The sequence below is a fragment of the Chiloscyllium plagiosum genome, chromosome 37, assembly GCF_004010195.1.
Source record: "Chiloscyllium plagiosum isolate BGI_BamShark_2017 chromosome 37, ASM401019v2, whole genome shotgun sequence".
Classification (NCBI taxonomy): domain Eukaryota; kingdom Metazoa; phylum Chordata; class Chondrichthyes; order Orectolobiformes; family Hemiscylliidae; genus Chiloscyllium; species Chiloscyllium plagiosum.
Genome location: NC_057746.1, coordinates 31,067,568 through 31,093,189, shown reverse-complemented (window position 1 = coordinate 31,093,189; position 25,622 = coordinate 31,067,568). Strand labels below are relative to the sequence as shown.

Sequence of the window (25,622 nt, the reverse complement as noted above, 5' to 3'; positions counted from 1 at the left end):
CAGATTTCAAACATTCATTTTTTTTAATCCCCAAAATCAAGTGCCTTTAAGGGATATAAGAGCCTGATGATTGCTTTGCATTATTTTTTGTTGGTTGCACACCCTGTCCACCTGTAAGATACAGTACTGCTTCAAGTTGGTGGTTCCTGTAAATACAGCCAACGTCAGGACCAATTTGCTGACGGATGGGCAGCTGACACGCACGCGCAGAACTGTTGTAGTTCCTCCGAGCACCGCCTCTTCGTTTCTCAGGCGAAAGGAACTACAGCCCCCAGAATGCATAGCGCCCAGAGAGGCACGCCCGCTGCAGAAGGTTTGCATTTCGTGCTGCTGCTGCTGCTGTTTAAAGGAATTCGCGACAATACGATTAAAAATGGTCTGACTGATCATTGATGGTGAGTGAGCGCTTTCTGTTTGTCAGACAAATAATTATGAGTTAGGAGCTGGAAGTACTGAAAAGCAAACTGAAAGATTAGGGCGTTGGCTACAGGGATCATGTTGGTTAAAGGTCAGATCGTGTACTTCATGAGATAGTTATGTATTTCCTGAACCTCAGATTCTTTCAAAAACGTTATTTAGCCTATAGCAGGAAGACCTTTAAAAGAATAAAACAGGAATTGCTGGAGAAACTCAACAAGTCGAGCTGCATCTGTGGAGAGAACGCAGAGTTAACGTTTCAAGTCCAGTAAACCTTTAAAACCGATAGTTGCTAGGAACAAGCAGTATTTACGCTGATGGTAGGGGATTGGTGGGTGCACACAGAGAGACCAGAGAGAGCGAGGCAGATAAAGGATAGCTGATAGTAAGTGAAGGAAGAAGAAAGATATGGTACTAGGGCCAATCAGCTGGTGAAAAAGGGATTGGCTGTGCTGAAAACAGACCATGTCATGAGAGGGCCAGGGATGTAGGTGTGGTAAATAACATGGAAGAAGTGGTTCAGGCTTAAAAATTATTGAACCCATCCCTGAGTCCTGAAGGCGACAGGGCCTCCAAATGGAAGATTAGATGCTGTACTTCCAGCTTGCACTGAACTTTACTGGAGTACTGCAAAAGGCCCTAGAGAGGAACATTAGTGAGAGAATATGGTAAATTGTTGAAGTAGCAGGTAAACTTTAGGGTCATTGGTATGGATGGAATATTGATATTCAGCAAAGCAGCCACCCAGTCTGCATTCCATCTGCCAATATAGAGGGAACCTTTTAAAAGGATTAATTGCTGTATTATGTTGACATTGCCATTGCTGCCACTAACAGACAAGACACATGTAGATGCTACAAGAGTGGGTCAGAAACTGGAAATTCTGCACTGAATAACACACCATCTACAAGATACACGTCAGGAGTGTGATGAATTATTCTCCACTTGCCTGAATGAATATGGCTCCAACTTAAAAAGCTAGTCCCCATCCGAGATAAAGCATCCTCATGGGTGGCACTGTGGTTCAGTGGTTAGCACTGCTGCCTCACAGCACCAGGGTCCCAGGTTCGGCCTCGGGCGACTGTCTGTGTGGAGTTAGCACATTCTCCCCGTGTCTGCGTGGGTTTCCTCTGGGTGTTCCGGTTTCCTCTCACAGTCCAAAGATGTGCGGGTCAGGTGAATTGGCTATGCCTAAATGAATAATATTAGTGTCCAATTTCTTTTGTCCCATTTTTAAAATGTGACTGAATTTGTGCTGTTCCAGATTCAGTACAGAGTTTTACTGTGTTCCTTTCACGTTTTAATTTGCAGTTTGGAAAGTTTTTCATTTCTATTGGATTGTGTTAACAATCCATTCTTTGTAAGGTAGTGTAGCACAGAGAACCTTTTTTATTTATCGTCTTGTGGATGTGACCATTGTTGGTATTTGTTCTTTCCTAATTGCCTATGACCTGTGGCTTGCTTGGCATTTCAGAGGGCATTTAAGTGTTAGACCGTATTGCTGGGCTTTGGAGTGACAAGTAGGACAAACCAGGCAAGGATGGCAGATTTCCTTCCCTTAAGCTATGTTTGTGTCCCAGTCAATGATCATCACCATGACTGAGACTAGCTTTGAAATTCAGATTTATGGGATTTAAACCCCACCAGCTATTGTGGTGGGATTTGAACTGGATTACCAGCAACATTGCCTCTAACTTTCTGACTGGCTGCATGTGGCAGCAACTTCTAGAACGATACAGTTTAGAGGGAATGTTGATTTACCAATCCAGTGATATTACCACAACACTAATATCTCCTTGTTATGCAAGCAGTGTACAGCCTTGAGTTTTAGAGTTATTTGTTGCCGAGTTTTGATCTTTGATAATTGACTGATCCAATTACACAGGAAGCAGAGATTATTTATTCAAAAAGTAATGAAACTCAAGAATTTTTACATGGTGACTGAGATGTCAGTTGTGCAGGGCCCTGTTTGAGCCCTGTTTCTGGAAGATAGACTTAAAAACTAGGCTGGAACAGGTCTCGTAGAAGTGAAAGGAGTGCACTAAGATAACTCTCAACCAACCTGTTCCTTTGGTTGAGGTTTCTTTTTGATGCTCTGAAAATATTTCAAGGACTGAAGTAGACACTCAGTAATCCCATCATGAAGCCATTTTTGTGTAAGCATGGGGGAATATAGCTTTAAATTGAGGGGTGATAGATATAGGACAGATGTGAGAGAGAATTTTTTTTACTCTGAGTAGTAGGGGTGTTGAACGAATTGTCTGTAACAGTAGTAGACTGGCCAACTTTAAAGGCATTTAAATGGTTATTGGATAGACATATGGATGAAAATGGAAAAGTGTAGCATAGATATGCTTCAGATTGGTGCAACATTGAGGGCTGAAGGGCCTGTACTGCGCTGTAATGTTCTATGTTCCTGCATTGTCATTACTTCATAAATTTCAACTTAAGCTCATCTGAAATTCTGGTGCATATATCCTGTTTAGATTATGCCTTCTGACCTACATTGGCAGAATGACTAACACTACCATAAGCTCATTGATGTTAAATAGATCTATGGTCTTGCAACAATCCCCACCCCAAAAAATTCAAATCATTCTCTTGTACCTTCTCCATCCATATAAATCCTGTTGACTGTCCAAAGCCATACATAAGACAATGCAGGTATGAGATGAAATAAACTCCATTTGCCTGGTTAAATGCAGCTCCAACAAATTGCCAAGTACTTAATATCACCGAACTGAAGGTAAAGCTGCTAATGATGGATTGTTTAAGATTGGAGAAGGCAAACAAAGTAGAATGGGAAAAACTCAGATTTGAGGCTTTCATTTGATCATGGGACATCTCAGTAGCAGGTAAACTAAAGTTTATTGCTCATCTCTAAATCCTTCTGAGGTCGTGACTGCACCTTCTACAAGGAACACTGTATAACTTACTGAGGCTTCTTCAAGTGCAATCAGTAAAGCCAAACCATCTGGAACAGCAAGGACAGCACCAACACCTACAGGTTTCCCTCCAAGTTTGAGATTATATCACCTTTCCTTCATTGCTGGAACTGTAGATCAGTATGAAATTGTTTAATCAGTTTTGGTAGTATTTTTGAAGCGCTTTAGGCTTTACCATGTTAATTCAAACTTACAACAATATATTTTTAATGTTGTCTTTTAAAGCCTGCCGCTATGTGCTGAGCAAGATTGGTAGTTTCTTATATGAAAAGGAAAGTCCATCCTCTACTGGCCAATCCAAGGCACCAGATAGCCAGGTCAAAGGTGCGTATCTTTCTTCATAGGCTACATAAGCTATATACCTTCTTGTCTGCGCATCATGCAGGGATAAAGTCTGCTGATCGCTCTATCAAATTGTTGCGATAGAGTCCTACTTTTGTCCTCTTGTGGGGTCAGTTAACACAGTTGGCTGCATGACTGTGCTGCACAGTGATACCAACAGTGAATGTTCAATTCTCTGTATCCTCCAGGTCACCACGACCCTGCCTTCTCAACTTAATTCCTCACACCCACCTGAGATGTGGTGACCCTCTGGTTACACACACCATCAATTCTCTCTCTCTTTCTCTCTAATGAGAAAACGGCCTATGGTTCTCTGGGACTATGGCAATTTTCACTTTGGTCACCTATTGTTTCCAGGGAGTTGTTAATTTAATGAATTTCTCTACAGAACTGTTACAAAACTGTTGCTAAAGCGGTGACTTTTTCTCTCTGCAAAGACAGATAAGCAATTCTGAACAGCCAGGGAACAAGATATAGATAATGGTCACAGAAATTGTGTTCCCAGGACAAAGGTCACTCCACTGACGTCAGGAGGTCATCTGAGAGGTTGTACACCCAATATTTAAGTCAGCACGTGGAAAACTGATGAATGGTTCTGGGACATGAACAGACTGAAATAAACTAACCAAAAATCTTGGGATCCTCTCCTATGTTCATTGGATAGAAGAATTTGAAAAGGTGATTGACATAGGATAAACTATGGGCCCCAGAAAGGAAATGTGTTTATAAAATCCTTATTTGGAGGTGGGGCTTGTCAGGTAGCTGCTGCCTTTAGGTGAAAGATGGAAGAAGACCAAGGGAATAGATTCTAACACTTTAGCTAGAGAGTGGAATGCTGCATTCACAAGCTGCTGGGATCAACACACTGTACCAACCATCCTTTCATCCTCTATCTATAAGCAGTCAGTTATCACACTGTGTATACTTTTTCTGCCTAAAAGCTAATGTACCTTAAAATTACTCAGTTGACTACTTATTTTGAGTATCTGTGGTCACGGAATCCTCAATCTTCCTGTTGAATCGCACACCCAGTCATTACAAATAGAACATACCAATAAAACTGGACTCAGCTGTGATACTTCTATATTTAAACAATTGTCATTATTCCTTCCATTTTGGGATTTAGACTACAGTTACCCAAGACAGGCAGAAGACTATTTTAAAGTCACTTTTGGGTGGTTTAAATTGTTAAGCAGCAGTTTAGATTTGGTACATTAATTCAACATACAGCCAAACTACTCGTGACAATTACCGATAGTTGAGAAAAAGCAGATATTGGTAGACAAAGTGTTGATCTCATTTAAGTTGTAAAGGCAACATCTTGTTCCCTAGCTGAAGTGTTAGGAAATTCTTCCTCGAATCTTTCTTGTCCTCTTCTGGTCCATTTTCCACCTGACTGAGTACTTGTTGATATACCTTATTTGTAGGGGCTGGTGGTTCGTGTTGTGTCAATCACCCATTTAAATTCTTCTGTCTAATGAACAAAGGATAGTTAGTTCCAGTGCGTGGTTTACATTATGCCAGAAACATCATCTTTGCATAGATAACAGGGTACCCTTGGCTCTATCTCACCAACTTCCAGTGTCAACGTGGAAACCTGACCTAAATGGCTTGTACATGCCCAGGAACTATTTTTACCGTTAACTGTTTATACCATTGTAGAGAGAATGCTGTATCAGTGACTTTCATAAATTCTTTACTATGCAGAGTTTATTAAGACCATCCGCTTACTGAGCACCTCTGTAGCCTTGAGGATCTTAACATAGAATCCTTACAGTATGGAAGCAGGCCATTCTGTCCATTGAGTCCACACTGACCCTCTAAAGAGCATCCCCCCCCGCCCCATCTTATTCCTGAAACTCTGCATTTCCCATGGTTAACCCACCATTCCTGAAGAAGGGCTAATGCCCGAAACGTCGATTCTCCTGTTCCCTAGATGCTGCCTGACCTGCTGCGATTTTCCAGCAACACATTTCCATCCATAATCCACCTAACCCGCCCATCCCTGGGCATTACAGGCAATTTAGCACAGTCAATCCACCTAACCTGTAGACATTTCCTAAACTGTGATGCCCGCCACTGCTTTCTCTTTATCCATCTGTCGTAGTACTAGTAATGGGTCTGAAGCCCAGAGCTTGAGCTCCTTCATCTGACAACACGTCCATACTTGTGGTTGTCCAAAGGTTCCTGTGTGTTACAGGACACACATTTGATGGTTCCAATGTGTCCTGCCGTGCTTCTATTTATTAAACTCTTGCCTAAACATTAGGAGAAATAAATTCCACTTTGCTCTGGACAAAATAAAAATCACCAGTTACCACTTAGCTCCTTGTGCTGACATCACCTGGGTGTGTTTTAACCTTCGCCACTAATGTTTACCTTCAGGTTCTTCAAGCAAGGCTATGCTCAGGATCTCAAGATTTGAGCATATATCTTTTAACTTCACTGCAAAATACCGATGGTTCTGCAGCACCAGTGGTGCTCCTGGTACTTTAGGTCAGAGTTGATAACATGCTTGAACCATTGTTGACTGTTGCAATTTCACAATCTACCAAAAAAATAGCATTGTGGAAAAGTGAAAGTGGAGAGGAAAGCATCAGCTCGATTCAGGACATCTCTAGTGGCATCTGTGCTTCAGTGAAGGATTGATTTGACCAGATGAATTGTGATTGTCAGTTTACACAATTGGAGCAAGAAAACAGCTCTTTTTGCATTGTTATTACACTCTTCTTCAACAGGACAGATGAACATAAAAGAAGATGGGTGAACATAGAGATTAGATGATGGAAATCGGATTGTATATTCGATTCAAGAGGATTTGGAAAAAGGCTGGAAGTGTCTAGTCAGAGGAAACTGGGTGAAGAATTCTGGGGAGAGGAGAACGATAGCTAAGAAATAAGGCTGCATGAGGTGTACACGGCTATTAGTTTGCAAAACTGTTTGGTTTCAAAAAGTGATAAGGGAAAACAAGTTTTGTATTTATATAATGCCATATTGACATTGAGTAATCCTAAAGTAATTGGAATGAGTTACTGTTCTCATATTTGCTACCATTATGCAGACTGTTTATAATCTTTACTTGTCCATTTTTTTTCCTAGATGTAAAGTACAGTCAGATAAACTCATCACCGAATGATGACCTGTTGCCAGAGGCCCTGCCAAAATCGGGGCCTATAATTCAACAATGTGGGTCCTGAGGTTAAACGTTGCACCAGACCGGCCTATTGGCAATCTAAACTGGTGTATTATGGCAAATTCCTGACAAAGCAGACTACCATGGCAGAGAATGAAGATGTGCCCAGCAACTCACTGACTTGTGAGATGAGCACCTCTGAAAATATTTGCTATGTTTCAAACCTACCTGATTCAAAAATAAATCATGCTTGATGATTGAGAACTTGTCTTCAAATACAGCTGAAAAGTAACTTGCAATCCACTTCATTAACATGGAGATGTCACAGGTGTTTCACAGCAGCACCGTTGAATAAAATTTTTAACACCAAGCCATATGATGAAATATCTAGGTAGGTAAGGAAAGGTTTAGTCAAAGCTGTATCTTAATGAGTGGCTTGGGGAGGCAGTGAGGACACAGCCAGGGCAAAGAGTCTGAAAAATTGCAGGGAGTCTTGCAGCTGGCTCTGGACGTTGTGATAGATACCTTTTGGCTCAAATTGTTTTAAAATACCAAGTTTAAACTATCTGTTCAGGGATGTTATTACGTATCTCTGGAAGCAAGTGGAACTTGAACTTGGTCCCTTGGCTCAGAGGTAGGGACACTACCACTACAGAGTGAATCTAACTTGAAATCTGTTCATTTCTAGAAGTGTTAGCACACAACTGAACAGCCTTTGCCCCTTGCCATCAAAGCACCCGTGGTATTGTTCATCTGATATCAACCATACCAAATCACCTGTGTTTTCAATTAACCAATTTACATCCAATGCCCAGCAAAGACAATATGGTGTTAGTAAGTGTGAAGGAGAGGTAGGCAGGGGAGTGAAAGAAGTTTGAGAATTCTTTAGATGTTTTTAGTAAATAGCGAAGGTCATGGGTTCAAGTACTGTATAAAATCTGGGCTGACACTTCCAAGACACCAGTCAGGGAATGCTGCAGTCAATAGTGCCACTTTTGGAATAAGCCATTAAGAGGGTCTCTAACCCGCCGCCCCATCTATCAGCTGAGCAGAAATAACTCCACTGCCTATTGGAAGAGAGCAGGGAAGCTCTATCCAGTGTAGGCCTACACTTGCGCATACTACCATATCAAAATTGAATACCTGGTCATTAGTGTATTGCTGTTTGTAAAAGCTGGGATTGTATACAAACAGGCCACATTTCTTCTTAGCAGTGGTTGCACTGAAAGAAATGTATTTCACTGTCTGATATCCTGTCAGATATCCTGAGGTTGTGAAAGGAGCCATACAAATGACAATATTTTCAAAATCTAAAGAAGCTTTTCAGTGTCAATCATCCTGCAGTGTGACACACTCTGATATTGGAAAATCTACCCTTACATTCCAGAACAGAACATGGACTGTTTGATAACAGCAATTCATATTTTTATTTAAAATGCTGATTCGTAGGCAGCTGAAGGAACAAACAATCAAGTATGGATGTGGCACCTCCATTCCCAGGTGTTACACAAGGAACAGGGTAAAGATTCACCTTGAAGTGCTGAGTGCTTCCAGAAAAGAGATCAAATGATTCAACCTCGTCATCGCACTCATGAACTTATGATCGCGAGAGACCAAACTGAGTAATTAGTTACTCAATTGTGTGGTGAATATCATTAATCTCATACACCCTTTTCATCTGGCCACATAGTGGTTGAAATTTATGACATACCATCGATAAATTAACAGGCACAACTCAACTTGTCTTCAGACAATCAATCATATGAAGGAACACCGCTGGTAAAAAAAAGTTTATTTAAGACTAAAAAGCAGGGAGTTATCCAGGGTCTACTTTACCAGAAGTACACCAACTCTCCTTCAACCTCTTTCACTATTAAAATAGTGATTTGTCTTTTGCACATCATTAAATAATTTTGACACATTAAACCAAAAAAACTTAGCTCTTCATAAATCTTTGAAAATAAAAAAAATGTTCATTTTCACTGTGAAAACCTAAGGTGTGGCAAAGCATTTATTCACACACTTAAATAAAGTCAGCAAATATCATCTGTGGATCTCCAAGTTACCTGAAACCCTGTGCCAGACACAGGGGGCTCAGATGCAATGGAGTGGCCAAGTGGAAAATTGGATGTAGGTTTGCTCACTGAGCTGAAAGGTTCATTTCCAGACATTTTGTTACCTTACTAAGTAACATCTTCAGTGGACCTCATGTGAAGCAATGCTAAAAATCCCTGCTTTCTATTTATACCTTTGGGTTTCTTTGGGTTGGTGATGTCATTTCCTATGGTGAAGTCACTTCCGGTCCCTTTTCTCAGGGGGTGCTAGATGGGGTCTAAATTGTTGATAGAGTTCCGGTTGGAATGCCATGCTTCTGGGAATTCTCGTGAGAGTGTCTTGTTTGGTTTGTCCTAGGATGGATGTATTGTCCCAGTCGAAGTGGTGTCCTTTCTCATCCGTATGTGAGGATACTAGTGGGACAGGGTCATGTCTTTTTGTGGCTAGTTGGTGTTCATGTATCCTGGTGGCTAGTTTTCTGCCTGTTTGTTCAACATAGTATTTGTTACAGTCCTTACACAGTATTTTGTAAACGATGTTAGTTTTGCTCATTGTCTATATAGGGTCTTTCAAGGTCATTAGCTGCTGTTTTAGTATATTGTGGGCTACCATGATGCCAAGGGGTCTGAATAGTCTGGCAGTCATTTCTGAGATGTCTTTGATGTAGGGGAGAGTGGCTAGTGTTTCTGGACGTGTTTTGTCTGCTTGTTTGGGTTTGTTGCTGAGAAATCAGCGGACTGTGTTCATTGGGTATCCAATCTTCTTCCTGACCTCTCCGCCCCCACCCCAGTCTGACCTATCACCCTCACCTTGACCTCTTTCCACCTATCACATTTCTGACGCCCCTCCCCCAGGTCTCTCCTCCCTACCTTTTATCTTAGCCTGCTGGACAAACTTTCCTCATTCCTGAAGAAGGGCTTATGCCCGAAACGTCGATTCTCCTGTTCCCTGGATGCTGCCTGACCTGCTGCGCTTTTCCAGCAACACATTTTCAGCTCATTGGGTATCCATTCCTTTTGAATACATGGTATAGGTGATGCCACAGGAAATGACATCACCAACCCAAAGAAATGCAAACATACAAATAGAAAGCAGGAATTTTCAGCATTGCTTTGCATGAGGTCCACTGAAGATGTTACCTAGTAAGGTAACAAAATGCCTGGAAATGAACCTTGCAGCTCAGTGAGCAAACCTACATCCAAAAGCTCAACCTGAGCTACAAATTTTCTCAAAACTCGCTAATTGGAAAACCTTTCACCATTAGCATCAAGGGATTAGAAAACTGCAAACAATATGCCCATGAATCTTTGGTAAGTCATCCACTGTGTGAGGTCCCACGAAAAAAGGAGGAATGCTGAGACTCAGAAGGATTTCTCCAATAGATGTGTCATCAGCTTTGCGATAAACAGGCAGATGTGCAATTGCTGTGTAAATCCTACCTGTGCTTTGTTTTGGAGCAAGCTAGCTGCAGGCATGGGAGAGAAAGCTCATTGGTTGAGGCAGTTGTTCAATTAATTATTTTCACAAAGCTGTTACAAAGTCATAGACAACACAGCCTGGTCACAGATTTAAATCTATTTGTGTTCAAGGCCTAATATTGTCGCCTCCAGAAAGAATGTCAGTTGTTCGAAGTTTGCAAAATAGAGATATGAAGATGATTATTTCAGTTCGCAGTTTGACAGGTTCAGTATTGAAGTTGCTATGTACTGACAAAGGCAGGGAACTTGTGCATCTTTGGTATGAATGGAAGACTTGGTGAAAGGAAGCTGTTGCGATGCAAGTAGTTTTACATAAAGTCCACTGTATGTAACCAGCAACTGATAAGCTACTTCCTGAAATAAAAGAAAACAACTTTTTGTAAAAATCATATTAGAAAATGAAATCAGTCAATAGCCTTGATACACTGGCAACACACTCATTGCAGCCCCATGTGGTTCACAAATAATCAAGTGTTTTTGGAACTTAACGTACAGTACCCATCACTAGAAAGGAAGTAGAAAGCAGTAAAGGTGAACCACCTGAAAACAGAAATCCCATTGGACAAAAGAGTACAACTTCTTCAATGTGGGCATGCCTGGAAGAGTGAAATTAAACCTGGGCTAATGGGTAGCAGATTGAAAACAGTGGGTGAATCGGTGGAATTCACTACCCTTCGGTATAGTGGATGACAAGAGAGTGAACAAATCTAAAGGAAAATGTAGACATTTTTAATGAGTAATGGGTTAAAGGTTATGGGGAATGGACAGGAAAGTGCAGCTGATGAGATTAACCATGATAGCACCTAATGGTGGAGCAGGCTCGCATTGCCTCCGTTCCGTATCACCTGACCTTCGTGGAGAAATATATGAAGAAAAACACCTTTGACCACAAGTCCATTAGGAAGTGGTCAGCACGTAGTGTCCTTGAGACCCTTCGGGAAAAGGAGAGGGCGGATCCTATCGAGCGGTTCCCTGAGCAGACTGTCAAAGCCATTTGGCAGAATGCCTCATCGCCAGAACTTTCCAACAAGCACCAAGATATGGCTTGGCTGGTGGTGAGAAGGGCTCTGGCTGTGAGATCCTTTATGCACGCCCGGTCTCTCAGCCGCACCGCACGCTGCCCTCGAAGTGGATGCGGGGGGGACGAGACTGTCACACACCTCCTTCTGGAATGTGCCTATGCAGAGGAAGTCTGGAGAGGAATGCAGTGGTGTTTGTCGAGGTTCGTCCCGAGCAGCGCCGTGACGCGGGACTCCGTGCTCTACGGCCTTCCCCGGGACACCGAGACGAACATCAACTGTGCCTGGAGGATCATCAACTCGGTGAAGGACGCTCTCTGATCTTCCAGCTGAAGGAGTTGACCCCTGCTGCAGACTGGCACATTCCAAGGTCCAGGACTACGTGTTGAGGGACGTGCTGAAGCTTGGGGCAGCTGCCGCCAAGGCGCGGTGGGGAAAGACCACTGTGTAATATCTGCCTGCCAAACGAAGAACAGGGGGCCCATGCAGTCATTTGGGCTCTGCTGACGCCTCAGCTAATTATATGGGCATATGATTGAAAAATGTACAGACCTGTATAAAAATGATAAATTCTGATCTCTGTATGTACATGTTTACATATATATGGCATGACCAAGTGTACAGACCATCAAATTATTTTATGAATAAAGTATATTTTTGAAATAAAAAAAAAGGCTCGCATTGCCTCCTCCTAGTTCTTATGTAAACCTAGCAATGAATTAAAAACTAAAAACATAGCACTGTGAACGCTGGAGATCAGAAACAAAAAATACAAAGTGCCAGGGAAACTCAGCAGGTCTGTGTTGGTAGTGACTGTGGAGAAAGAAACAGAGTTAATGTGTTGACTTTTCTTCTTCAGACCTCAAAATTATTTTTGATGTTCTTCTTTGTAAGGCAGCAGTGAATTTACATATAAGCTTCCTACAAACAACAATATAGTAATTTCACATCATTTGTTTCTTAGTGAAGCTGGTCAACAGCAATTTATATTTATACCACTCCTTTAACGTAGTGAAATGTCCTAAGGTATTCTGAAGCAAAGCTATGACACGGAGATACATAAATCAAGATGATGAACCAACAAATCATGAACAGACCAAACTTAATCAAACAGGTTTTAAAGAGCATCTTGGTACAGATTAGTGCACAGATAGCAGAATATTGGATTAGCTCAAATTTCTGGAAGGTCAGACACAGGAGAACAGCAAGGGGATATGAAAAGTACTCTGAAGCCTTTCAGCTTGCGTGCTAAGTAAGGGTTATTGTGAGTCAGCATGAGCGTTGTGCAGACATTGAAAACTTGATACTTCGCAGCACAGACTTGCATTTAGACTATACCTTTAGGTAAGCATCTCAAGAAACATTAGCCAACGTCATCTGACACTGAGTGACAGATGTAGGTATTGGGATATCGGATTTGCAGTGGGTTAAAAGCTTGGACAATGAGATAGACTTTAGGGAGCAACTGCAAGAAAACAAGAGGTGAAGAGGTTTACAGAGAGAATTTCAGAGCTTAGGACCTAAGGTACAAATGGCAATAGCAGGGCAAAGGAAAGTGACAATACACAAGAGACCAAAACACTATGGTTGATAATACATTCACGTAAACACATTACCTTAGCTGTGCCTTTAGGCACAAGGCATGTCAGTGTGTTAAAAACATGCTGTGTTTGTTGATTGCTGTTCCGGCGACTGTCCTCATCATTCCCTAGTAGTGGAGTTTCTTCAGACTCTGCCTTGATGTTGGTCAGGGGACTGGATTGATTTGTTTCTATGACAATACAGAGGTGGCCCAGCTTCTGATTCAAAAGGGACTGTTGATTGAAAAAAAATCTAAGAGTTAAATGGACACAGTAGGTGAGGGATAAGGTGTTCCTTATTTACATGATGTTTGGAAAGTGAGACATTTCAGCTCCAGTCAGTTCTGCCAATGACATTATTGGCTCCAAATCCTTGTCTGCCTTAACCCAAGAAAACTGATCCTCAAAACAATCCAATTGTCCCAAGCAGCCCCGCCTTTTGCTGAAGACTGTGGATTTTCACAACTCTGTGAAGAAGTTGATATCACCCTTGAATGTTTGACTCTGATTTTAAAATTATGCCCCATTGTTTTAGACTTATCCCACCAGAGAAAGGTTTTTCTCCCTCTCTTACCCAATGAAATCCTTTAATTGTCTGAACCATTTCAGTGTGATCACTCCTTATTCTTCTTCTAAGTACACTTGCCCTTCAGTAAACTCTCCCACCACAGTGTTTCTCATGCACTGTCTTTTGCCCCTTTAAATGCAAAATTATGTTTCAAAAGTGACAATAAGAAAATAGCATTTGTTCAAAACAAACCATCAAATGAAAATAACTGAAAGTTGGCACAGATTCTCTGGCAAGCGCACGAAATGCTGATTCAGTTGCTGGGCTCAGGAAGCTAAATGAACCGACTTGCTAAACAAACAGCAACCAGGAAGTGAGCACAAAAGGCTGGAAAGGGAGGTGAAAAAATAGATCAGTTGACAGCCTGAAGCAGGCACCAACAGCGGGATCATTCCCAGTGAATGAAAAGTTGTTTTTTATTCGCAAGAAGAGAATGAAAGCAACCACTACCTGAAATCCAGACCCCGTCTGATGTCGTTCTTCCAGCAGAGAAGCGAGTCTCCTCTCACACTCCTTAACATCAAAGTACACAAAGCAGAGCTGGTGCTATGTCAAGGAAGGGAAACTGTTACTGGTTTTACTTGAACATGTTAGTTGATGAGCTTAATTCACCCAACAAAATGCAAGGCCATTGACCAATTGTTGGAGTGATAGGTGGCAGCTGAATTTAAAGTCAAAAAGTATGGTGCTGGAAAAGCACAGCTGGTCAGGCAGCATCCGAGGAGTAGGAGGGTCAATGTATCGGGCATAAGCTCTTCATCAGGAATTGCTGGAGAGATTATGTTTGGAGCACCGACTCTCCTGCTCCCAGGATGCTGCGTGACTGGCTGTGCTTTTCCAGCAGCATATTTTTTGACTCTGATCTCCAGCATCGGCTGTCCTCACTTTCTCCCAGATGAATTTTAAAACCAGTGAAGTGTAAGATGATGCACTTTGGTCAGAAGATATTGAAAGACGATAAAAAATAAAAGGGTACAATTCTAACTGGGGTGCAAGAGAGAAGGACCTGAGTATATTTGTGCACAGATTATTGAAGGTGGCAGGTCAGGTAGAGAAAGCAGTAAATAAAGCATAGAGTATCTGCAGCTTTATTTATAGGGACATGGAGTACAAGAGCCAGGAGGTGATTCTAAACTTGTACTAGACACTTGTTAGACGTCAGCTGGAGTATTGGGTACATGTGGGTACCACATTATAGGAAAGATGCCAACGTATTGGAGACTGTGCAGAAGTAATTTACAAGAATGATTCCAGAAATGAGAAACATCAGTTATGAAGACAGGTTTAAGAAGTTAGGACTATTCTCACTAGAAAGGGGGTAGCTGAGAGGTCACTTGATAGAGGTTTTCAAAATTATAAGTGGGCTGAACAGTGTAGCTAGGGAGAGAAAGTAGAAAAGAAAAAAAAAAGAAAGAAAGAGAGGGCAAGCATTTAATATGATGGGCAAAAGATATGTGAGCAAAATCTTATTCATACAGCAAGTAGGGTATGAAAGCACTGCCTGGAAATATGGTGGAGGCGGGTTCAACTGACACATTCAAGAAAGTACTGTACTGAAATGGTTTGCAGGCACATGGTGAAAAGTTAGAAAAGTCATAGAACTGGTGCGGGCATGATGGGCTACTACATAACAATTCGTAAAAATAAATAGAGGAAGGTGGTCTACCAATTTAGTTTATTCTTTCCAGCTTATTAACTCCACAGCTCTGTGGCCTTCATTTGGAAAAGGCGTGACCTTGCTTACCTTAAATCTGTATATTTTGCCATTGAAAAGTGCTATTTCAAACAGTCCATCAAATTTGCCATGATGTTAAACACTTCTAGCAAATCTCCTCCTGTAGGCTTTCCCTGCGCAATGAAGAACTAACCCAGCTTCCTTAATCCTTCCAGAAGATCCTCACTCAGTATCATTCTGTAACTGAATACCTAAAGCCTTCAGCACCCCCAAGCCATGACAGGGTTAGAAATAAAGCTTTTAAAAACCATTCCAGTTTCTGGAAAGGATACATGAAGCATACTTGTGCAATGTTTTGTTACATCCAAAACGCCAACCAAAATGTTGTGCTTCACAAGGTTCTCATTGGCCCAGATGAGTCGCATATCTGTGTTCACATTAATCTGTAAAATGGAGTTTAATTACATTTTAAAAAGAGAACCACTTGGTTAGCATTTGAAACTCTAGCCTAACATCAGTTAATCTTTCTGATAAATTTGTCTCGTGTGTACACAAGTACTGGGTCTTGGAGTTCAACCCAAATGTTCAGAATCTGTTCAATAATTAAAAGGGTTGAAATTACTGTCTGTGTGCTTGTTCAAAATCCCTCTCCCCTGTCATTGTTTTTTAATATCAAACGTGGCTCAGTGTATTGCACAAAATGATTCAAAGCCAGGGGGTTCACATGAGAGTCTTGGGGTACATCATCCAGGTTGATGCTGCAGTGTCAGTGGTACTGTCTTTTACTTGAGATGTTAAACTGAGGCTCCAAAAGTCCTCTTGAGGTGGGTTTAAGAGATCCAACAGCCTCAATTTTTAAAGTAATAGCAGAGGAATTCTCCCAGAGGAATATTCATCAATGTCACTGAAGAAGTAATCAGATCATCTGGTCATTATCACATTGCTGTTTTTGGAAATGAGCTGTGCATCAAGTGACGTCTGTATTTTGTGCATTGTAACAGTGACTATATTTCAAGAGGAACTCCATTGGCTGGGAGTGCTTTGGAATGTCCTGAGGTTGATAGGTTCTGTACAATTGCCAAGTTCCTTTCCTTTAGTCTCTGCATTCCTGGCTGTGCAGGCAGGCAGTCAAGCTGTTTCTGGCACTGCTGCTCTTATGAACTCCACTTATTTTCTGACTTGCTTTACATGCCCACCTTAGCTGCAGGGATAAGCGTTGGCATATACAAACTCAGAGGTCCCATACACATGACTCTGCTGCTTTAACCATCTATTAATACCAAATGGTCAGGGTGACAAATGCCACCCACATTCGAATTTTGTCTTATGAGAAGTAATATTCACACCACACAACAATCAGGCAATGATCAACTCCAACAAGAGAGTCTAACCAGATCTCCTTGAAATTCAGTGGCATCACCATCATCGAATCCCACACCATCCATATCCGAACTACTGCAATTGACTTGGATTTTAATTGGAACAACCATTTAAATCCTTTGTCCATAAGAGCAGGTTAAAAAACTGTGAAATCAGTGATGAGTGATTTAATTCTACACTGATCCAGCATTCTACCTCCTTCCCAAGATCCACAAGCCTGACCACTCTGGCCAACCCATTGTCTCAGCCTACTCCTGCCCCACCGAACTCATCTCGACCTACCTCGACACTGTCCTATTCCCCCCTAGTCCAGGAACTCCCCACATATGTTCAATGCACCACCCACGCCCTCCACCTCCTCCAAGACTTCCGTTTCCCCGGCCCCCAACGCCTCATATTCACCATGGATATCCAATCCCTCTACACCTCCATCCGCCATGACCAGAGCCTCCAAGCCCTCAGTTTCTTCCTCTCCTGATGTCCCCAACCGTACCCTTACACAGACACTCTCATTCGTTTGGCTGAACTAGTCCTCACCCTCAACAATTTTTCCTTCGAATCCTCCCACTCCCTCCAGACCAAAGGGGTAGATTCTAGATTAGAGTGGTGCTGGAAAAGCACAGCAGTTCAGGAAGCATCCAAGGAGCAGGATGCTGCCTGAACTGCTGTGCTTTTCCAGCACCACTCTAATCTAGAATCTGGTTTCCAGCATCTGCAGTCCTTGTTTTTACCCAGACCAAAGCAGTAGCCATGGGCAACGGTATGGGCCCCAGCTATGCCTATCTCTTTGTTGGCTACCTAGAACAGTCCATCTTCTGTAGTTACACTGGCACCACTTCTCACCTCTTCCTCCGCTACATTGATGACTGCATTGGTGCCACCTCATGCTCCCGCGAGGAGGTTGAGCAATTCATCAACTTCACCAACACATTTCACCCTGACCTTAAATTTACCTGGACCATCTCTGACACCTCCCTCCCCTTCCTGGGCCTCTCCATCTACATTATTGATGACCGACTTGACACTGATATTTTTTACAAACCCACCAACTCCCACAGCTACCTGGATTACACCTCTTCCCACCCTACCTCCTGCCATCCCATATTCCCAATTCCTCCGCTACCGCCGTATCTGCTCCCAGGAGGTCCAGTTCCACCACAGAACACACCAGTTGGCCTCCTTCTTTAGAGACCGCAATTTCCCTTCCCACGTGGTTAAGACAGATGCATGAGTAGGTGGGGAGCAGAGGGATACAGGTGCTTAGGAATTGGGCGACAGGTTTAGACAGTACATTTGGATCGGCTGAGGCTTGGAGGGCCAAAGGGCCTATTCCTGGATTGTAAATTCTCTTTGTTCTTTGTAAGCACACACGTTGAAAAGGCAACACTTCATGCAGTTGCAGTGATGTTAATATTGTGTCTGTTGGTGAGCTGAAGGATATTTATGACTTCAATTATTGGAGGTTCATGATGTTATCAGAACTAGTTACCAAATTGCCCCAAATACCATAATGACCGTTGATATCGTTTCAATTCTTACTGTAATAAAATCCTGGCAATTACAAACTTTTCAATGTTTCCTACAAAATTTCTAATCTATTGTTTTGGATTTCCTTTTTGTTTCTTTGGATATAGCAGTGAAACTAGTCCACTTTTAATGTAGGAATTCATTGAAGGTTTTGTGGTTCCAGCATCAAAGGCAATGCACAACAAACTGTTAAAGTGACAACATGGATCTCATGTTCGCATCATAGTTCAAGTGTTATGGATTCAAACCCAAACCCCAAAACTTCCACTTCCAATATTGTAGAGTCCAGTTTTGTTTAACACATGACTTGGAAACTGCAAGTTTCATGTCATATCCAATAGATTCCTCTATTCCTGATGAAGGGCTTTTCCCCAAAACATCGATTTTCCTGCTTCTCGGATGCTGCCTGACCTGCTGTGCTTTTCCAGCACCACTCTAATCCAGCATTTTCAAGACACAAGTTAGGAGTGTAATGGAATACTCTCCACTTGCCTGGATGAGGGTAGCTCCAACAATACGCCAGAAGCTTGACATCATCTCGAAAGAAGCAGTCCTCTTGATCAGCAACCAACCAGTGATGCACAGTGACAGCAGTGTGTACAATTTACAACTCACCGAGGCTTCTAAAACAACACCTTTCTGACCCATGACCTCTACCACATAGGGTAGCAGATGCATGGAAATAACACTGCCTGCAAGTTTGCATCCAAACCTCATACCATCCTGATCTAAAACTGTATTGCTGTTCCTTCACTGTTACTTCATCAAAATCCTGTAACTCCCTTCCTAACAGCACTGTGGGTGTAAATACTCTTCACGGACTACAGCAATTTAAGACGTCGTCACCTACTTCTCAAAGGAATTAGGGATGGGAAACAAATTTGCTTTTGCTGCTTATATACTCATCTTTCTTCACTCATCATCCTGACTTCTGCTCTTCAGGCATTGTCAGATTAATCAGGAAAATGTTACATGTCTTCTTGCGCAGATCTACCATGACTCCTGTGTAACTTATAGGTGCCTAATATATGAGTTTGGTTGGAAGAGAGTGGCAGATGACGTGCCTCTGTATCTGTAGTGACAAGCTCTGATATTCTACACATTTAAAAATGGTCTACCTTTATGGTTCATCCTGCCATGAACTTACTGATCCTGAAGCACATTGTTCGGAGTTTAAGGTCATAAAAATTGTAGTAGCTAAAGTTTTCTTAGATGCAATGGCAACAGTCACTTCCATAAATAGTCAGTGCATCTCATGTTTAGAGATTTCTCTGAACTGCCTCCATTTAATTATACAGCTTTACCAAGATGTGGAGCAATGGGTTTCTTCTTGTGGGTAGAAGACAGAGGGTAGTGGTGGAGGGTTGTTTTTCAGACTGGAGGCCTGTGACCAGTGGAGTGCCACAAGGATCAGTGCGAGGTCCTCTACTTTTTGTCATTGACATAAATGATTTGGATGCAAGCGTAACAGGTACAGTTAGTAAGTTTGCAGTTGACACCAAAATTGGAGGTGTTGTGGACGGTTACCTCAGATTACAACAGGATCTTGACCAGATGGGCCAATGGGCTGAGAAGTGGCAGATGGAGTTTAATTCAGATAAATGTGAGGTGCTGCATTTTGGGAAAGCAAATCTTAGCAGGACTTATACACTTAATGGTAGGGTCCTAGGGAGTGTTGCTGAACAAAGAGACCTTGGAGTGCAGGTTCATAGCTCCTTGAAAGTGGAGTCGCAGGTAGATAGGATAGTGAAGGCGGCATTTGGTATGCTTTCTTTTATTGGTCAGAGTATTGAGTACAGGGGTTGGGAGGACATGTTGCGGCTGTACAGGATACTGGTTAGGCCACTGTTGGAATATTGCGTGCAATTCTGGTCTCCTTTCTATCGGAAGGATGTTGAAAAACTTGAAAGGGTTCAAGAAAGATTTACAAGGATGTTGCCAGGGTTGGAAGATTTGAGCTAGGAGTAGACGGCGGCCACTTGGCCCCTCAAGCTTGCTGCACTACTTAAAATGATTATAATCTGATGACTCCACATTCTCATGGGGCACCACTACTGTGAGCATGGGGTCAGCTGAGGAGGTAGGCCTCCCGATGTTGAAGAATAAATTAGGAGGATTCTGAAGAGCCCAGGTTGTAATGAAGGGAAAGTGAGGTTTCCATCTTTTGCTAAGCACTGGTTCCTATTGTCCTTTCGAAATCAAGGCAGGATTGGTCTTCATCTGTGCTGCAAGACACAATTACTGAAAGAAACCAATATATGCTGGGGTCATATGCTTGAGGTTGTATTTGAAGCACATTGGTTGTCTGAGTTCCCCTGTGCGCTGAGATGCCACAAAATTATAGATTGTTTGTATATCCCATGCGCCACCACATGAAAAAAAACCTTACCCTGTTGTTAAAGGCATTGTGCCATATGTTCTGTCATGCCACAGTCCTGCCCTCAGCACTGAGCTCCTTCACCTCTCAATGAAAGGCTTAGTACAACTCCCCACATGACCTGTTAATACTCTACATCTTAGCTAAGTGTACTGAACGCAGCTTGAAAGAGAAATTTAAAAACAATCGCATTTGCAGATGTCAAATGATGAGAACCTGTACAGATAAAGGTCGATAGAATCAATGCTTAACTGGTTTCACAAGAAACGACACATGGGATTATTTCATACCTTTTGATTGTGTCGATGCAGGAGGAGGAGGAGGATGGTGGTCAGAAGTACAGAGATGGTGCTGATTAGAAGGCAGAAAGCCCAGAAAAAGCTCTTCACGTATTGGTCCAGGTAGAGGTGAAAAGTTGAGAAGAGACAACACCATACTGCCAGATAAAACACCTGAAAGATCAACAGCCACTGTTACACAGGTTGCACTACCTACCAGTCTGCTGGCCTATCCAAGACTGAGTCAAAACACTCGAAATAGGACAAAAACCTCAGAACTCTCTGTCCTCTTCCAGCTCCAGTATCTCGCATATTCCTAACTTACTTTACCCAGCAATTTATACCTTCAGATGTCTAGGTCTCAAGCTCTGAAATTTCCTCCAAACAATCTATTTCTCTCTCTTCATGTAGATGTTCCTTAAAACTTACCTCTTCATGTCCTAATATTTGAATGTTAAATACAATACTTATTAGAAATGACTGAGGCTGTTCTTCCAAACAAAAGGGTTTAGATGACAATCTAGCCATTTGTGAAAACCTTAAATTGGTGAATCACAAAATCATTATGGTGCAGGAGGAGGCCATTTGACCAATAATTCCTGTACCGGCTCTATTATCGAATGTCCCTACACATCAGAAGTATCCAAATAATCATCCAATGCCTTTTTGAATTAACTAGACCACTTCACCTTAATTTCTCAATTTAAAAAAATGGACTCATGAAACAAATTTGTGATATTATGCTGATCTTGCTGTTCTGTAACATTTTCATATCCTCAGCAACTTGACATGTCAGCTGTTCGGAGACGAATATATTTAGTGGAGTGCTTTTAACATCACTTGCCGGTTGGGTATTTTATGAGATCAAGCATATGTAGCTTTACTCTCCACCCAATTTTACTCTCCACTGAAGTCAATGGAAAATGATTTTTATCCAATCAGTATCAGTGTTCTGACCAATCATGTGGGGCTCCTGCTTAGACAATCAAGTTAAAGCTGAACATAAAAATTCAAAACAGGAAAGGGCAAATTGGCCCTTTGAACTTATTCCACCATTCAGTATAACCATGGCTGACCTGGTTATTCTACATGCGTGCCTTTAACCCAATAATATTTCACCTCTTGCTTATCAAGAATCTACCCACTTCTGCCTTAAAAATATTCAAAGGCTTTGGTTCTGTCACCTTATGAGAGAGATTGAAATTATCTTCAATTTATATTTGATCAAAAATAGATGTGTTCTCTTAAAACATTTTGTTCAAAAGACATTTGAAGGGGACTAAGTTTGACAGTTGAGTTTTACAACAAGCTGCGTGATATGATACTCCACACAGATCAGAGATTCAACTTGAAGTGCACCTCCGTATTTGGAATTTGTGGCATAGTCTAGGAAAAAGTTTAATTTCTGACTGTAACTACTTCAGTGAGGTGTCCAAGTAGACATAAAAAAAGAAAGAATGAGCAGGATTTAGCTTGACTGCAGCAGTTTCTTCATGACTCGCTGATAATGACCATCCAGAATCACCTGTGGAAAATGGGCTATTTACTGGAAAGCAGTCACTGTCTGAGAAACCAAATTCCCACCATCTATCATTACCTATTGGGGGGGGGATGAGAAAATTAGAATTATAGAGTCATGCAGTAAGAAAACAGATCCTTCGGACCAACTCGTCCACGCTGACCAAGTTTCCCACACTAAACTAGTCCCACTTGCCGGTGTTTGAGCCATACCTAAACCTTTTCTATTCCAACGTCTTTTAAATATTGCAATTGTACCTGCATCTACCACTTCCTCTGGAAGTTCATTCCATATATGAACCATCCTGTGTGAGAAAAAGTTGTCCCTCAGGTCCCTTTTAAATCTTTTTCCTCTTGCCTTAAAAATATACCCACTGGATTTGAACTTACCCACCCCAGGGAAAAGCCCTTTGCTAATCAACTTATATATGTCCCTCACGACTTTATAAACCTCTGTAAAGGTCACTCCTAAGCTAGAATGACAAAAGTCCCAGCTTATTCACTGCCTGACCAATTGGAATCTCCCAGCCTGGTCTGAGTTTTTTCCAGCTAATTCATTTAGCAGTCCTCGCTGTATCTCAATGCCAACCATGCTCTAACCAATCAGCACCCACTTTTGCTGTATAAACAGATACTCCCTTTCTAAATTTGGTTCCTTGCAAGCCAGTGCTGATAAGTGCAAGACCCTTTGACCCTTATGTCTCTCGGCAACGTCTAGGGTTACAGGTCTGGAACCTTCCATTCCTGATCTCAACAGGAGCATTTTGTTAGTCTTGGTGTCACCAGCCTTGGCAATTTAGATGGTGCTAGCTCAACCAGCATTTATTGCCCCGAGGTGGGGTAAGAATCAACCATATTGATGAGTGTCTTGAGTCACGTGTAGGCCAGATTAGGTAAGGATGGCAGTTTCCTTCCCTCAAGGATGAAGTGAACCGCATGCATTTTTACAACAACTGGCAATGGTTTCATGATCATTATTAGAGTCTAAATTCCATATTTTTATTGAATTCAAATTCCCAATGTCTGCTATGATTTGATACTGGGTCCCCAGAACAATACCTGGATCTCTGGATTACAAGTCTAGTGATGATACAACTAGACCACCACCTCCTCGCGACACACTGACTTCTACTGGTTACATACACAGCACATGACCTGCCAGTGGAACCAAGGCGACACTCCTGGTTCAGAAGTGACAGTCACTCACAAAAAAAAACTTAACAGACCTCAGAGACAGCCAATACTACTTTATCACAAGATACAGGGCACAAATCATTGTTATCCCAGGAAAAGTGGATTGGTAATGGAAACTGGAAATAGGAACCCTGCTCACCTTACATTCCCAATTATAATCAAGTCATAGTTAAAAAGAAATGCATAGAAATCCATACAAAGCATTTCACCTATTACTTAGATCTATCTCATTTCAAAGGGGTTGGAAGTCAACAGGAAATGCAGGATCACTTACTGGTGCAAGCAGCATCATGAAGCCAGTGGAACTGAAATACATGTATCGTCTTACTTCTGTGCTCATTAGGGATGCTCGAATGGGCAGCTCATAATCTTCTGGTGGCACCTGTGCAGCAGGAAATCATGCCAGGGAGAGAGAGAGAGACAGGGAGAGAGAGAAAAAATATAATGGTTTCATCTTCAATGTTCTACCTAGATGCCAGAATTTCCTAATTCACTCTAAGTACTGTTTATACATCACTCACATGCTCATCGACCTACCTTGGCCCTCAGAACTGAAAGCTCATCTTAGTTATGCACTTTGTTCAATTTTTTTACTGCCTTCTTACTGCAGATAGAGTAATAGAGTCATAGTGATGTACAGCATGGAAACAGACCCTTCGGTCCAACTCGTCCATGCCAACCAGATATCCCAATCCAAACTAGTCCCACCTGCCAGCACCCGGCCCATATCCCTCCAAACCCTTCTTATTCATATACCCATCCAAATGCCTCTTAAATGTTGCAATTGTACCAGCCTCCACCACTTCCTCTGGCAGCTCATTCCATACACGTACCACCCTCTGAAAAAGTGGCCCCTTAGGTCTTTTTATTTTCCCCTCTCACCCTAAACCTATGCCTTCTGGTTCTGGACTCCCCGACCCCAGGCAGATCAGAAATTACTAGAGATCTGTAGCCCTCCACCTCCTCTTCCTTGTGCATGCACATTTTTAAATTGTTCCACTGGTGGTGGCTGTGCCATTAGCTGCCTGAGCCCCAAGACCTGGCATTCTTCCTCTGCACCTCCCCAGTTCTCTGCCTCCCTTTCCTCTTTTAAAACACTTCAAATGTAAAAGTGCTTCCCGAAACTCATCTAATTTTATTTGGTGATGCCTCTGTGAAGCGCGTCAAGCCGTTTTACATTACATGAATCATTCTGTTTAAGTTCAAGGAGATGGATAAGAGCAAAAAGGGAAGATAAAAATCATCACAGTTCACATGTTGCAAGCTGAACCCAAACGTCATGCTGTTGCAAAACACAGCATGGGTGAATGAACTGTGATTTCTCCTGTGGAATAAACAACCAGAAACAAGGCTATATTTAGAATCAACTAGATGTCTCACCAATTCAGAAAGTAACATTTAATGAGGAACAAGCCAACGTTAGAAGCCTCCTTTCATATTTTGCAGTGTCTCATTCCTTATGAAAATTGCAGTTTTAAGGAAAAATTGGGGAAGCTCAAATTATTTTCCCTACAAAGAGGAGGTTTAGTTAATTGAGGTATAATGTGGGTTTTGGATAAGGTGGCTGGGGAAGTCCTGTTTCTCTTATCGGAAAGGCCAATCTCTGGGGTTATAGATTTAAAGTGACCAACAGAAGAGTCAGAGGGAACGGCTGCATCCTCAGGGGGGTGGTTGTCGAGAATTCTCTGCCCAGTTTGGAGCCTGAAGCAAGAACCATCAACTCACTTAAAGGAAATCTGGTTCTGTAACTGGAAATGCAAGGCATGGACTAGATGCTGGAAAGTTGAATGAGAACGGGCAGCTAGTTTATTCAGCTGGCTTTCCTGTGCTGTAATGTTTCTGTGGCTGCGCACGTCACACTGTCGTTGGAATAACAGTCCATCAACCACTTCTTCCCAATCAAGGGCAATAACCATCACATCCTTCGTGGCTCTGGCTTATTTAGTTATCCTCTCACTCTGCGTACTATGAAATTGAAAAGGCTGTAGTTCATTCAGTCCTTTGAGCCTGCTTGACCATTCAAGGCATGGCTAATCTTCTACCTCAATGACACTTTCCCATCAGGTTCCTGTAATACCAGACTTCCCTTTGTGTCCAAAAATCCATCCTTGTCTTGAATATACTTATGATGTACCA

General features: G+C 42.0%; 1 protein-coding gene and 1 long non-coding RNA gene across 7 annotated transcripts in view; one reads left to right on the top strand and one right to left on the bottom strand.

Annotated features, from left to right (window-relative positions):
- The first annotated feature begins 266 nt into the window (after window positions 1-266).
- Window positions 267-7,101, top strand: LOC122541473. The gene is made up of 3 exons (XR_006309612.1): window positions 267-395; window positions 3,588-3,686; window positions 6,804-7,101. It is a non-coding gene; the product is annotated as an uncharacterized LOC122541473 (long non-coding RNA).
- LOC122541472 (transmembrane protein 268) overlaps window positions 4,236-25,622 on the bottom strand; it is a 43,127-nt gene continuing 21,740 nt past the window's right edge. For 5 of the 6 annotated variants that reach the window (XM_043678251.1, XM_043678254.1, XM_043678253.1 and 2 more), the window contains exons 5-10: window positions 23,761-23,868; window positions 20,787-20,948; window positions 15,545-15,655; window positions 13,988-14,077; window positions 13,006-13,203; window positions 10,061-10,724 (exon numbers count right to left, since the gene is read on the bottom strand). In XM_043678251.1, coding sequence (XP_043534186.1) covers window positions 10,551-10,724; window positions 13,006-13,203; window positions 13,988-14,077; window positions 15,545-15,655; window positions 20,787-20,948; window positions 23,761-23,868 — 843 coding nt within the window. In that variant the 3' untranslated portion in view covers window positions 10,061-10,550. Of the gene's footprint in view, window positions 5,179-10,060; window positions 10,725-13,005; window positions 13,204-13,987; window positions 14,078-15,544; window positions 15,656-20,786; window positions 20,949-23,760; window positions 23,869-25,622 lie in introns of those variants that run through there. The other variant, XM_043678257.1, reaches the window with a different exon arrangement.